We start from the raw sequence: 14,677 nt of genomic DNA, 5'->3' as shown, positions 1-14,677 counted from the left end.
TTTTCTAACGGTTCAAAGGGAGCTTTCTGTAGAATTTTAAGGACCATATCTAGATCCCACATTGGTGTTAACGGTTTGCTTTTTAGTCTTATGTTCTGCATTGCCTTTATCAATCTTTTCACCAACGGATGTTCTGCTAACGCTGTATTCTTAAAAGCTCCCAAAGCTGCTATGTGTACTTTAATAGTGTTTGGAGCTAGATTCTTCATGAATCCATCATGTAAGAAATCCAAAATCTTCGAAATGGAAGCTGTCTCTGGAAGTAATTGTTTTTTAACACACCAATTCCTGAAACTTGTCCAGACTCTTTGGTAAATGTTATTGGTCACTTGTTTCCTGCTACATAGTAAGGTTTTTATCACCGCTGGTGAAAGATTTTGTAAAATCAACGCATCCTTTTCAGTCTCCACGCGGTTAGTTGTAGCGGAATCAGATCTGGATATGAGATTGGCCCCTGCGTCAGCAGATCTTCCTTTCTGGGCAAAAGCCATGGTGGGCTTATTGACATCTGAACTAGCTCCGAATACCAGCTTCTCCTTGGCCACGCTGGAGCTATTAGAATTACCTCTGCTGAGGTTAGTCGTATTTTCTGGACTACTTTGCCTACCAAAGGGAATGGTGGGAATATGTAGACACGACTGAAATTCCATGGTTGAGTCAACGCATCCACCGCTACCTCTCCCTGACCACTTGTCAGTGAGAAGAATTTCGGCACTTTTTTGTTTTGCCTTGATGCCATGAGGTCTATTTCCGGAAAACCCCACTTTTTGCAAATTTGGAAGAATATTTCTTGACTTAAAACTCCATTCTCTTGGGTGTAAATCCCTGCGACTTAAAAAGTCTGCTTTGAGATTTGAATGGCCTGAGATGTGACGAGCAACGAGGCTGTTTAGATTTTGTTCTGCCCACTTGAATATCCTTTTGGTTCTTTGGAGAAGGTCTTGACTTTTTAGACCTCCCTGATGATTTATGTAATAAGCGGTTGTCACATTGTCCGTGTGGATCAGAACATTTTTGTTTCTTATATATGGACCGAATGCCTTTAAGGCTCTCCACACTGCCTCCAGCTCTAAAGAATTTGCTGAAAGATCTGCCATACCATCTTCCCATCTTCCTTGTTTTGACATTACTTGAAGATGAGCACCCCAGCCTCTTTTGCTTGCATCTGTTGTAATTAATTTTGCGGGTGTAGAAAACAATTGGGTCCCTTGCTCCAGATTCTCTATCTGTAGCCACCAAGTGAGTGATCTCTTTAGTTCTTCTGGTAGTTGGATTTTCTGGTTTAGGGAATTTTTCTGGTGGTCCCATCTTGAGTTTAGGAATCTTTGTAAATCTTTCATATGAGCCTTGGCCCAGGGAATAGCCACTATGGCTGCTGAAAAGAGTCCTAGGACTTCTGCAACTTGCTTTATAGAGGACAGTCTTCTTTCTTGTAATAATCTCACCTTGTTTCTTATTTTGATAGCCTTTTCTGATGGTAACAACACCTTCCCCATTCCGGTATCCAAAATCATGCCCAGAAACTTTATATTTGTTGTGGGTTGAAGATTGGATTTTCCCCAATTTATAATCCATCCTAGAGTTTGCAGAGTTTGAACAGTTAATTTTAAGTGTTCCTGCAGAATGGCTCGAGATTTTGCTTTTATGAGGCAGTCGTCTAAATATGGTATTATTGAGACTCCCTGTGTTCTTAAAAAGGCTATAGCTGTCACCAATATTTTTGTAAATACTCTTGGGGCACTTGATATCCCAAATGGAAGTGCTGTAAATTGGAGATGTTCGATGAAAGTAGGGCCTTCTACTGCTATTCTTAGGAACCTCTGATGACATGGTCTTATTGGGAAATGTAAATATGCGTTCTGTAAATCTAGCGTCACCATCTCTTCTTTTTCTTGAAGAGCTTGAATTGTAGATCGTATGGTTTCCATTTTGAATTTTTTCTTTCTTATAAAGCCATTTAGATACCTTAAATCTATGACTGCTCTGAATTTCCCTTTTGGTTTTGGTACTTGAAAAATGGGAGAATAAACTCCTGAACCCCTTTCTTCTTGAGGTACTCTGATTAATACTCCTTGATCCTTGAAGTCTTGAATTGCCGAACATATAGCTTTCTTTTCTATTTCTCCTTTTGGAAGATATGTTTTTACAAATTTTGTTGGAGGAAAAGAGTCGAACTCTATGGAATAGCCTTTTTCTATTGTTTCTATTACCCATTTGTCGGATGTTATTTTCTTCCACTCTACTATAAATCTCTTTAATCTTCCTCCAACTTGTCTGGCGTCATGCTGAAAAAGGCCGTTGCTGGAAATTTGTACGTCCTCTTCCTCTATTGGATCGCCCTCTAAACTGATTAAAGGATTTATCTTTTGATGTCTTTTGATTTTTCCAGTCTTGCCTATATCTATACGAGGTACGAAACCCACTTTATCATCTGATTTCTTCTCCACTAGTAATTCCAGTTCTGAACCAAACAATTTTCCTCCTTCAAATGGAAGGTTAAGTAAGCGATTCTTCGATGCTATATCTGCTATCCATGGCTTTAACCATATAGCCCTTCTGGCTGATGTTGCGAATGCTGTGGATTTTGATAAAACATCTATTGAAGCTAAAGCAGCTTCAGTAAGAAAATCGGCTGCTGAAGATAACATGGGAAGATCGGACAAAAGCTTGTCTCTTGACACTCCTTTCTTCAAAGCCTTTTCCAATTGCGTGATCCATACTTTTAGTGATCTAGCTACTGAAGCTGCAGCAATTGCCGGTCTGAACCCTGCTGCTGCTGCTAGAAAAGCCTTCCTTAATGCACCATCAGCTTTTCTGTCCATAGGGTCTCTGAGACCTGCACTGTCCTCAAGGGGAAGCGTTCTCTTAATTGTCTGTGCCACTGGAGGATCTAATTTTGGAGCGTTATCCCAATCTTTAGAGTCAGCCGCATCAAAAGGAAATAACATATTAAATTTTTTCTGCAATACAAATTTTCTATCTAAGTTAGACCATTGATTTTTAATTTTCCCTTTAATCGCTTCATCCAGCGGGAAACAGGCTTTCCGTTTATTAATATTTGCAAAAAGTTTGCTTGTTTTTTTCGGTGGTTCCGAAATATCTTATAACCCCATTGTATCTCTGACAGCTAAAATCAGAGATTCTATATCCTCTAAGGGAAAAAAATCTTCCAAGTCAGAACATTCTGATTCTGAATCCAATTTATGTTTTGATGAACATGGCTCATTTGAATCATCTGAAGAAATATTCTCATAAAGCGGGCTGTCTTCAATAGATACATCTCTATCCTGTTTAGCTTGATTAAATGATTCAAACGCTTGGAGCATAGCACCCTTCATCAATGATACTAATTCCTCTGAATTAGTAGCTGGAGTTGCTGGACTATTTATCTTTCCCTTACAGGTTAGACATAGTTTACTCCCCTCAGTGGATACAAATTTATTATCACAGCCCAAGCAATTAATCGAAGACATTTTCTTAGTGATATCTTTCTTATCCTTAGGTGATTCAATTTGGGGATCTTTGTTTTTGGTTTTATCCTTTGATTTGACTTTAGCCTCCCCTCTTTCAGGTGCAGTGTCAGCCATACTGAAAGACACAAGCAACAAGCGGAATGGTAATGGTTACTATTTCCCCTAAGACCATATCTATTTCCCGCAGATAAAAAGAAGGAGAAGGCTTACTTGTGTGGCGAGTGCGCAGCGTTTGGGGACCTGGACAGCAAGTGTACACCCAGGAGCGGCAATCCGCCATTACACGGCGTGTTGTTTATAGACGCTGCCGAAAAACCCGGAAGTGATGTGTGCGTCAACGTCACTTCCGCCGCTACGTCCCCCAAAGCTCACGGCTATTGCGCGCACAGGAGGAGGCCGGTCATCTGAGCGGCGCCCTTACTTTATCTCGTTATTCCTTTCTCACCGGAGGCATATTCATTTGAAAAGCGCCCGATATTCCTGCTATCTTCTTCGGGGGCAAAGTCATCTGACAGGCGCCCGAATCATAATCTGACATCCAAACGGAGGCACAGTCATCTGACAGGCGCCCGTAGTTTTCCCTGCCAGATTTATTTATTTATTTTCTTCTTCTGCTGAACGATGTTTCCTCATCCGGTAGGAAAAAAACACTGAAGGAGTATGGGCGTGGGGGCCTTTTGTAGGGAACAGGGGAGGAGTTTTTTTATTATGCTGGGCGGTGTTTTCCTACCCAAAGGAGGCGCTCTCTCTAAGTAAGTGCTGCCAAGGGACGTGAGGGAAAGAGAGATTTTTGTACTTACCGTTAAATCTTTTTCTCTTGTCCTATATTGGGGGACACAGGCACCGTGGGGATGAAGATCCTGCAGCTGGAGACTGGACACTAAGTAGTTAAATTTGACTCCTCCTCCTGCTGTGGGCTTCATCCCCTGTCTCCTCCTAACCCTTCAGTTTCGACCGAAGAAGGAGCATAATGACCCAAAACAGAAGAGGAACCAATAACCCCCGCAGAAAAACTGCACGGAATTAGAATATAATCTTCGTAAAAATAGTAAAGACAGCATCATATTTCTAACCATAATAACTAAACAACATATCAGTGTCAAACAGGGAGGGAAGGCCTGTGTCCCCCAATATAGGACAAGAGAAAAAGATTTAACGGTAAGTACAAAAATCTCTCTTTCTCTTGCCTAATTGGGGGACACAGGCACCGTGGGGATGTCCCAAAGCTACCCATGAGGGCGGGACACTGAAAAACCCCAGGTGTTCAACTGAGAACAGTCTGCAACACCTTCCTCCCGAAGCTGGCTTCGGCTGAGGCTTGTGTGTGTAGCCTGTAGAATCGCGTGAAAGTGTGTAGGGACGCCCAGGTGGCCGCTCTGCAGACCTGTTCCGCTGAAGCTTGGTGGCGGACCGCCCAGGATGTACTGAGAGAGCGAGTTGAGTGAGCTCTCACTTTGAGCGGAGGAGGTTTCCCCCGCACTGCATAGGCTCTGATGATCGTGGAACGAATCCACTTAGCAATCGTAGACTTGGCTGCTTTGAGGCCGCACTTCGGCCCAGTAGGAATAATAAACAGCGCCTCCGTCTTCCTAACCTCTGCAGTAGCGAGCAAGTAAGAAGATATTGCACGAACAACATCCAAAGTATGCAGCTTACGTTCAACAGGATTAGCGGGCTCCGGACAAAAGGAAGGAACGACCAAATCCTGGTTCAAATGGAATTCCGAGACGACCTTTGGCAGAAAATCAGGAGTAGGGCGGAGAACAACTTTGTCTTTGTGTATGATGGTGAAAGGCGACCTGCATGAAAGAGCCGCCAGTTCAGAAACTCTCCTCGCAGATGTGATGGCCAAGAGAAAAACTACCTTCTCAGTCAGCGTAGAGAGTGGCAACGAGTCAATAGGTTCATAGGGATCCTCCTGAAGAACAGAGAGTACCAGGTTAAGGTCCCAAGGAGGCACAGGATAACGATACGGAGGCGCCATCCGAATTGCACCTTGAAGAAAAGTTCTAATATTACTTCGGAGAGCCAACCTTTCCTGGAGAAGAATGGATAAGGCCGAAACTTGAACCTTCAGGGAACTGACTGCCAGGCCTTTCGACAAACCGTCTTGCAGGAAGGAAAGAACATCCCGTTCACTCGCCCTCTGAGGATCCGTACCTCTGTGTTCGCACCAAGTAATGAACGACTTCCATACCCTGTGGTATGCTTTGGCTGAAACAGGCTTGCGCGCCCGCAGCATGGTAGGGAGTGCATCTGCTGGAGCTCCCGCTTTCCTAAGAACTAGGGCTTCAAGAGCCATGCCGTTAAAGCCCACTGATGAGAAGTCGGGTGAACTATGGGGCCCTGTGTTAGCAGGTCTTCTCGCAGTGGAAGATGGAAGGGCTCGGCCTTTGCTAACCGCACGAGGTCCGCAAACCACGCCCTCCTGGGCCAGAACGGAGCCACCAGAATTGTCTGAGTGCCTTCTCGATTTATCTTCTTGATGGTTTTTGGGAGAAGGGCCAGAGGAGGAAATACGTACGCCAGGTTGAACCGCCACGGGATTACCAGGGCGTCTGCCGCATGAGCCAGTGGATCTGAGCTTCTTGCCACAAACCTTGGAACTTTTCGGTTGACGCGGGACGCCATCAGATCGATGTCCGGCAGCCCCCATCTGGCCACGATGAGTTGGAAGACCTCCGGATGGAGACTCCACTCTCCTTGATCTATGGTCTCTCGGCTTAGGTAGTCCGCTATCCAGTTGTCGATTCCTGGTATGTGGACCGCCGATATCGCGGGAACGTGATTTTCCGCCCATGCTAGGATGTGGTTCGCTTCCTGAAGGGCTGCCCGGCTTCTGGTGCCGCCTTGATGGTTCACGTATGCAACTGCGGTGACATTGTCGGACTGTATCCGCACCGCTTGACCTCGGAGTAGTGGGGTCAGGTGTGCCAGAGAATAACGAATCGCCCTCAGTTCTAGGAGGTTGATTGAGAGAAGTCTCTCTTCCTGGTCCCAAAGGCCTTGGACCGTCGCTAGGTCGAGTACGCCGCCCCATCCCCGCAGACTGGCATCCGTTGTGAGAATTGTCCACTGGTGGGGGGGGAACGGTCTTCCTCTTGCAGTGCGAAGGGGCTGGAGCCACCATTCGAGCGAGAGTTTCACACGTGGTGGGAGTAGGATTAGGCGGTCGAGATTCTGTCGATCCTTGCGTTGGTGCAGCAGAATGGAGTGCTGCAGTGGTCTGGTGTGGAATTGGGCATAGGGGATTGCCGGAAACGCTGCCACCATCGTGCCTAGGGTTTGCATGGCTAGCCGAAGAGACACACAGGGAGTACTCATGAGGTTCCGTACCCTGTCTTGTAAAGTGGTGGCCTTGTCTCGTGGGAGAAAGGCTCTCCCGTTCTTGGAGTCCAAAATCAGACCGAGGTATTCTATCGACTGTGTCGGGACCAGGGTGGACTTGTTGAAATTGATCAGCCAGCCTAGGGCTGTCAAGGATTGGAGCACCTGGTTTGTATGGCGACTTGCAATGCTTGCGGAGGGACCTTTGACGAGTAGATCGTCCAAATATGGGATGACAGGTATGCCCTTCAGTCGTAACCCTTCTAGTGCCGCCGCCATCACCTTGGTGAAGGTACGAGGGGCTGATGACAGTCCGAATGGAAGGGCTACAAACTGCCAGTGTCTGCCGTTGACAAAGAACCTGAGAAACTGGTGGTGAGCCGGGTGAATGGGTATGTGGAGGTAGGCGTCTTTGATGTCGATGACGGACATGAACTCGCCTTCTTCCATGGCTGCCAAAACGGACTGAATTGATTCCATCTTGAAGTGGCATTTTTTTACGAAGGGATTGAGGTCCTTGAGGTCTAGAACTGGTCTCAGGGATCCGTCCTTTTTGGGAACCATGAATAAGTTGGAATAGTAGCCTCTGCCGCATTCTGGAGTCGGTACAGGCTGAATTGTGCCTGTTATGGCAAGGTTCTGAATGACCCCGAGGAACTTGTCGATATTGATTTTTTGACGAGGTAACCTTGAGATGAAGAACCGGTGAGGTGGCCTGTGAGAAAAGTCTATCAAGAGTCCTTGTGACACCACCCGAAGGACCCACTGGTCCCTTACTGTAGTTTGCCACACCTCCCGAAAGGATTGGAGGCGGCCTCCAAGGGGAATCCCTTCGGGGGTGGGCACCCCTTCATGCGGAGTTGGACTTGTCCAGAGAGGGTTTAGTTGGGGCCTTGCTGGACGACCAACTGGTTCGCTGTTTGTTTTGGTAGCGTGAACGGAAACTAGAGCTGGGCTTATCCGTTTGTGTCTTTGTCCTTTGGCCTTGCCGAAAGGGACGAAAAAAGGGTCTTCTCTTGAAAGCAGGTCGTTTGATTCTAGTCTGTGGGAGCAGGGTGCTCTTCCCACCCGTTGCTTGGGATATAATTTTGTCGAGTTCGGGTCCAAAGAGCAATTTTCCTTGGAAGGGAAGGCTGACCAGTGAACGTTTGGAAGTTATATCGGCAGACCAAGTCTTCAGCCACAGGAACCGACGAGCCGCCACAGATTGTGCTGAGGCCTGGGCCACCATCTTTGCCGCATCAATAGCAGCGTCGCCTATGTAGGATGTAGCATCCGCTACTTGAGACAGGAGGTTGTCAGTAGTGGGATCCTCGGAGCCAATAAGCTGTGCTACTTGCTCCACCCATACTTCCATGGCCTTTGCGACCCAGGCAATTGCGAAGATAGGTCGAAATGCGGAGCCTGCCGCTGAAAAAGCTGACTTGCAAAAACCTTCAAGGCGCTTGTCTATAGGGTCCTTGAATGCCGCTGCATCAGCAACAGGGATGGTAGTGTTTCTGGATAGTCTGGAAACTGGAGGGTCAACCGCTGGGGGCGAAGCCCAGAGGTCAGTGCACTCCTGAGGGAAGGGATATGTCTGAGAGAAGCGCCTGGATATCTGTACCCTGTGATCAGGGTGTTTCCATTGGGCCTTGATTAAGTCGTCAAGTTGCTCATATGCAGGGAACACGTAAGAGCTCTTTTTATGTCTCTTGAATATATTTTTAGTTGGATCAACCGGGGTGACAGAGTCTTCGATATTCAGGGTACTGAGCACCGCTTGAATGAGGCCCTCAACCTCCTTTTGTGTTCTAGGAGGGTCTAGCTCTGGATCTAGGTGGTCCTGGTCAGAATCGTCCTCTGAAAGGACTTGGCCTTCCTCATCGGAGGGAAAAAATTGTTCCCTTGGGGAACCAGGGGGGGAATGAGCTTGCCTTTTGGTGCCAGTGGAGTGATCGTCCAGCCTAGAGGGTTGGGAAAGGCGCTCAAGGACCTTGTCTAAAGTCTCGGGAATGCGGGCCAGATTTTGAATGCCTGCAAGTGAGAGGGATAGGGCCCTAACCAACTCAGATTCAGAAGTGCTGGCCAGAGGTGGTGGCGAGGGATCTGAAGGTCTGCATGCTATACACACAGAGTCAGCCGAAGCAGCAGCAAATTTTGTCTTACATTGTGTGCATGCCAAAAAGGATATCTGAGTATGTGAGCGTGTATGAGCTGAGGACTTGGAGGTCCTGGGCTCTTCTGCCTTGTCTGCCATAATGCTCCTGCAATAGTGAAACTGATTTTTTTTTTTTTTTTTTTTTTTTTTTAAGAAGACAGGGGTCCCCAGGAGTGGTGATAGGGGAAGGCAGAGGGATCTCCGTGGCAAGAAGCCTGTGGAATAATCATATATATATATATAAGTATGGGTAGAGGCCCTGCAACATAAGTCTAAACCATGTTTTCCACACCTCCTGGAAGATAAAGGTACTTGCCTTTCCAATTTGCCAGTCCCAATCACGAGCGTCGCGAGAGACTGTGGCAGGAAAGAAATCCAGGGCTGTGAATGCAGGCAGCGAGAACAGTACCCGGAGCCAGCGCTGGAGCCGCTTGTAGGATGCGGCGCAGGGGAGAGAGTGAGGAGACCGCGTGAGCGCCGAAGAGCGGAAGCGGAAGTGCGTTCCAGCGTGGAACGCAAGAGCCGCGCCAAGGGAAAGAAGGGCGGGAGATGCAGCGAAAGAGGGCCTGGGTCTAAACGGAACGTGTTGGGAGTGTGGTAAGGACAAGTGCGGAGGTACTTGCCTTTCAGATGGAGTGTCTATGAACCTAAAAGTAGAGGGGGTTAATGTAAAAATCTACTCACCCAGGAATACCGGCCGATCCTTGCCCTGTGATGAAATCTCCCTATAGGAAAATACAAATAAAAATATATATGACGCAAAAGCTCCACATATATCTGTATTTGCATCAAACATGCACACACTGGGTGGATGTAAAGCGCTGCTGCAGGCCTCCGAAGAGCGGGAAGCAGCGCAGGGAGATGGGAGCAAGCCTGCAGACCTCCGTGGAGCGGGAAGGCTGTAGGGCATAATAGGTGTAGCCGGAGGGGCTCCTGAACGAATCAATGTCCCCTTAGTGTGGCAAGATCATAACACGGAGTCCTGATCAGTTGCTCCAGCCACTATAGTATGTGTCTCCTTCTGAGGACACTAAACGAAACTGAAGGGTTAGGAGGAGACAGGGGATGAAGCCCACAGCAGGAGGAGGAGTCAAATTTAACTACTTAGTGTCCAGTCTCCAGCTGCAGGATCTTCATCCCCACGGTGCCTGTGTCCCCCAATTAGGCAAGAGAAATAAGGATTCAGTTTGACCAGACAAGCATTGGGCTGAATCTGAATCCTGCTGGAAAAAAAAAAAAGAAGAATCCAAAACAGAATCCTGGTTTCGGTGCATCCCTAGCATTTATGCAGAGTAACGCTCATTTGGTTTTTTTTGTGTGCTACCACCATGAATGTGGATATGGTCTTGTGATAACAGGAATGTGGTTTAAAAATGGAGAGTGTTAAACGCTGGCTTCCATTATTGGCCCTCCACTACGTAGCCCTCAGTACCTGAATACATGGACAGCACTGGTCTGGATAAAGGACTTGAAAGCAATATATACTTACGTGATCTGCAATAGTACGTCCTAATTTATCCATTCGTGACCCCGCTTCTGCAATTTTCTTAGCTGCGCTAATTACATCTGAAGTGTTTTTCAGTGGCCCCTTCCCTCTGTGAAGACAAACACTGCTTTAAAACACTGCTTTTAAAGTAATTATACAAGATTAATTAATTCACCAGTTATGGCTTAAATCAAGAACTAAAAACTTTAATAGAAACAAAAGATATGCAGAAGTTTGGAAATTCAACCACACAATATTTAGAAGGGACTTCTGATGTCAAACTATTCCACAGACAATCGCCTGAATAAAAATGTGTTATTAACCTTTCTATCATTCCATCATTTTGTACTACATACAGAATTACTCACCTAGTAAAGTCAGTCATTTCCATCATTATCATACACATCTGTTTAGCCAAAACAATGAGGTCGTTTCCATTGTCATCCCATTTCGACACCTCAGCATCCAGTTTGCTTTTTTCTTCCTGGAAGCTAGCCACTTGTTCTGCAATTTTTGCCTTTTGTTCCTGAGGAAGCTGAGCCATGATTGCCTAAAAAGTAGATGGGAACGAAAGAAACATTTTTCTAAACAAGTATAAGCAGATAAAGCATAGTAATACTGTATTTCTTTTCCTCCATTCCTGAGCCTGCAATATCACAAATATACTAGTTGCAGCAAAAGGTGACTAAGAGGGCTATAAAAAGTGCACATGGCTGTTTTTTTAAGCACTGAGTTACATATGCAATTAAATAATAATATGTTATGAAAATCTAAGTTCCAAACAAATTGGCTTCTAGCATATTTTTTATATAATAATCAAACAGTACCTTGTACATTGTCCTAATTAAAATATAATTAATCCTTATTGGTGGCAAAACAATCCTATTGGGTTGAAGGTTTAACAGACAAGGTATGTTGATCCAAATTACAGAAAGATCCCTTATCTGGAAAACCTCAGGTCCCAGGCATTCTGAACAACATGTTCCATACCTGTACTATAGTTTGTGCTTAAAGGAAAACTATTAAAATATATTGCATAAAACAGCTCATGTGTAAATGAACCATTTTCATAATAATATACATTTTTAGTAGAATGTGCTATTGGGTAATCCTAAATAGAAAATTACCATCTTAAAAAATAAGGGCTGCCCCCTGGGATCGTATGATTCACGGTGCACACAAACATACCAAACCATAAATGTTAGGTCAGATGAGCCAATTAACAGACAGAGTTGTGTCTTTTGCTCCCAAACTTCTTTCTGTTACAGTTAGAGCTGCAGTTTTTCTGGTTAGGTGATCTCTGAGGCAGCACACAGACCATCACAAAATGGTGGTTCAGAGCGATTCAGAGAGATGTGAAAGGGCAATTTTTACTTAAATATATATACCAGTTTGATAAGATTCTTTAATATGCCACTTAATTTGATATAAACTATATGTTGCCCCATTTTGGGGGTATAGTTTTCCTTTAAGTTAGAAAGAATACTTACTCTTGCACTCTGTCCAGCAATAAGCTGGTCATCCTCTGTCTGGACACTTGTTCTGCTTCTCACATCAAAGTCTTCAGTTTCAAAATCAGAATCATCTAGTTCTTCTGGAGTCTGTAAAGCAAAATTTACAAAGCAACTGGATAAATTAATGGTTTACAAAAGGACTGCTTTTTTGCATTTTATTTGATCATAAGGATGTGCAAGTTTTTGATTGACTTGTATCTGTTATCTGGTATTTATTTTAATTACAATTACCAGACTGATATTTGCAGTGCAGAGAACTTTAAATATTCCCACCCATATTTACATCCACTGATATTTCTGGCCACTCATAATTCCCACTGGAGGTCTGTTTCTTCGTGATGGATATTTTACAAACTGGACAATTCCCTGCACAATATCAGAGCAAGTTAGGCTTGTATTAGTGTTGTAGATGACATTACAGCCCACTACACCAAAGACTTGGGCGAGTCAAAAATCAGTAGAAGTAGAAAAGCATTTTGCTGGAGTGCAGCATCTGATATAAATAATAGTAGAAGTGGAGACATTATGAATTATGGGAGTCTCCCTTCTGTTGGTCACTCTAGCACAGTGATCCCCAACCAGTAGCTCTCCAACGCCTTGGATGTTGCTCTCAGTGGTCTCAAAGCTGGTGCTTATTTTTGAATTCCAAGCTTGGAGGCAAGTTTTGGTTGCATAAAAACCATGTGTACTGCCCAACAGACCCACCTGCAAGCTGCCAGTCCACATAGGGACTACCAATAGCCCATCACAACCCTTATTTGCCACCAGGAACATTTTTCATGCTTGAGTTGCTCCCCAGCGCTTTTTAAATCTCAATGTTGCTCTCCGGTAAAAAGAATTTGGAACCCCTGCTCTAACACATGCTTCTCAATAGACTATATTCCGTGTAGTTTCTAACCTAGTGTTAGAGTATAACAATTACCACGCTGTAATCATTTCTAGTTTATCTGGTCTATACGCACTAGCTCACAATACTGCTAAAGGAATACTAAATCCAAAGAAACCAAACATTACATACTCTGATCATCAGCACAGCTTTTCGGATGTCCCGTACACCATCATATACTAGTCGAGAAGCATCAATAAATTCATTTTCATCCATGGTCTGATTGGTGTCTCCACTAAGGGCCTCAACTGCAGCTTCAACTTGCTCCGTGAAACGTGGCATAACTAGAAAATAGTTACAGATATACATTTAAAAAACTACTGCCTCAGCAGCTAGTTGTACCACATCTTTTGCTTCATTCTACTACTGGAGCACTGGAAGGATGCAGTTGCTATTAGTACTGTGACCACTTACTTCAACCAGCTTTTTACTTTTTCAGATCCATTGAATACCAGTGTAAAATTAAGATTATACCTGTATTTGTCAGCAATTTAGTAGCTTCCAGAACCTTTTCTGTGTAAATTCCAGGTTCATAGTTATCCATTTCAGAGGTGACAACATGTATGACTCTTGCTGCACGTCCACGAATAGCTCCAGCTGTACGATCCAAGCCATCAACATCTCTCTCCTGAAGAGCTATGACACATTTATTGACATCCTCCAAAATGTGATTTTCTGTAAGAAAAATATATTTACATTACTTTTCTGGTTCTACTATATTTTTTCTGGAACAATTAAACATCGTTTACAGCAGGGGCAACATTTTTTGAAATGCAGCCACCTCATTATATTACTATTCACTGAATAGTAAAAACACACATACATTATATATATCTATACATCCATCTATGTATGGGACCTGTTATCCAGAATGCTCGGGACCTGGGGGTTTCTGGATAATGGATCTTTCTGTAATTTGGATCTTCATACCTTAAGTCTACTAGAAAATCATGTAAACATTAAATAAACCCAATAGGCTGGTTTTGCTTCCAATAAGGATTAGTTTGCATCAAGTACAAGGTACAGTTTTATTACAGAAAAGGGAAATCTTTTAAAAATTTTGATTATTTAGATAAAATGGACTATGGAAGGTGGCCATTCCATAATTCGGAGCTTTCTGGATACCTGATCCCATTCCTGTACAAAAAATCATTACTGGATAACTGACTTCCAGACAAGGGATCCCGCGCGCATCTCAAAAGCCACTAAAAATGAAAACCAATATAACTCAACATCATACTAAGTGTTATTTGAAAGACAAACCACATAATGAATGTATTTTTTATGCATATTTACATACATGAATTTATTAATTTACTAAAATTAACATCACGACAGATTAAAATGGAAAGCAGCTACCAAGACAAGAAAGAAAAACAGAAGTGGACCTTAAATGGCACTTTCAAATAAAGTGAACTATTCACGGAGACATTTAAAATGTCACATTCGGGACTTCAGAATGATCAAAGTAATAGATACGTACCTGAAACGGCCAAGAAGTCATCAATTGATGTAATATCATCAACAGCATCTGTTAGGACTCGAACTTGTCTTTCCCATTGCTCTTTGTAAAGATCCATATTTTCCTGTGCCATTTTACTATTCGGCTTAGCTGCCAAGGCCAAAGCTGCATTTATAACCTTTTGCAAGAGAAAGAGAGGCTTTTGGTACCTTTGAAAAAGTTGCAGCAGATACTGAAACTTTGGGTAAATAGGTCAAATGTATATATTTTTAAAAGTTCGAAATATTATACATAATTTTTTTTCCCCCAACTACCAGTAGCTTTATTCTATAGATTATAAAGCACAATCATCTTATAACATACTTTAAGTGATTTACTTCAGAATGTAA

General features: G+C 43.9%; 1 protein-coding gene across 1 annotated transcript in view; it reads right to left on the bottom strand.

The window, feature by feature from the left end:
* ctnna1.S (catenin alpha 1 S homeolog) overlaps window positions 1-14,677 on the bottom strand; it is a gene marked incomplete at its 5' end in the record, with an annotated part of 42,907 nt that overhangs the window by 5,076 nt on the left and 23,154 nt on the right. Inside the window, 6 exon segments of the mRNA NM_001090631.1 lie at window positions 10,430-10,535; window positions 10,795-10,976; window positions 11,917-12,027; window positions 12,959-13,110; window positions 13,301-13,501; window positions 14,310-14,466. Of these exon segments, the coding sequence (NP_001084100.1) occupies window positions 10,430-10,535; window positions 10,795-10,976; window positions 11,917-12,027; window positions 12,959-13,110; window positions 13,301-13,501; window positions 14,310-14,466 (909 nt within the window).

This window comes from Xenopus laevis, chromosome 3S (assembly GCF_017654675.1).
Source record: "Xenopus laevis strain J_2021 chromosome 3S, Xenopus_laevis_v10.1, whole genome shotgun sequence".
Lineage (NCBI taxonomy): Eukaryota > Metazoa > Chordata > Amphibia > Anura > Pipidae > Xenopus > Xenopus laevis.
This window is presented reverse-complemented; position numbering and strand designations above follow the sequence as displayed.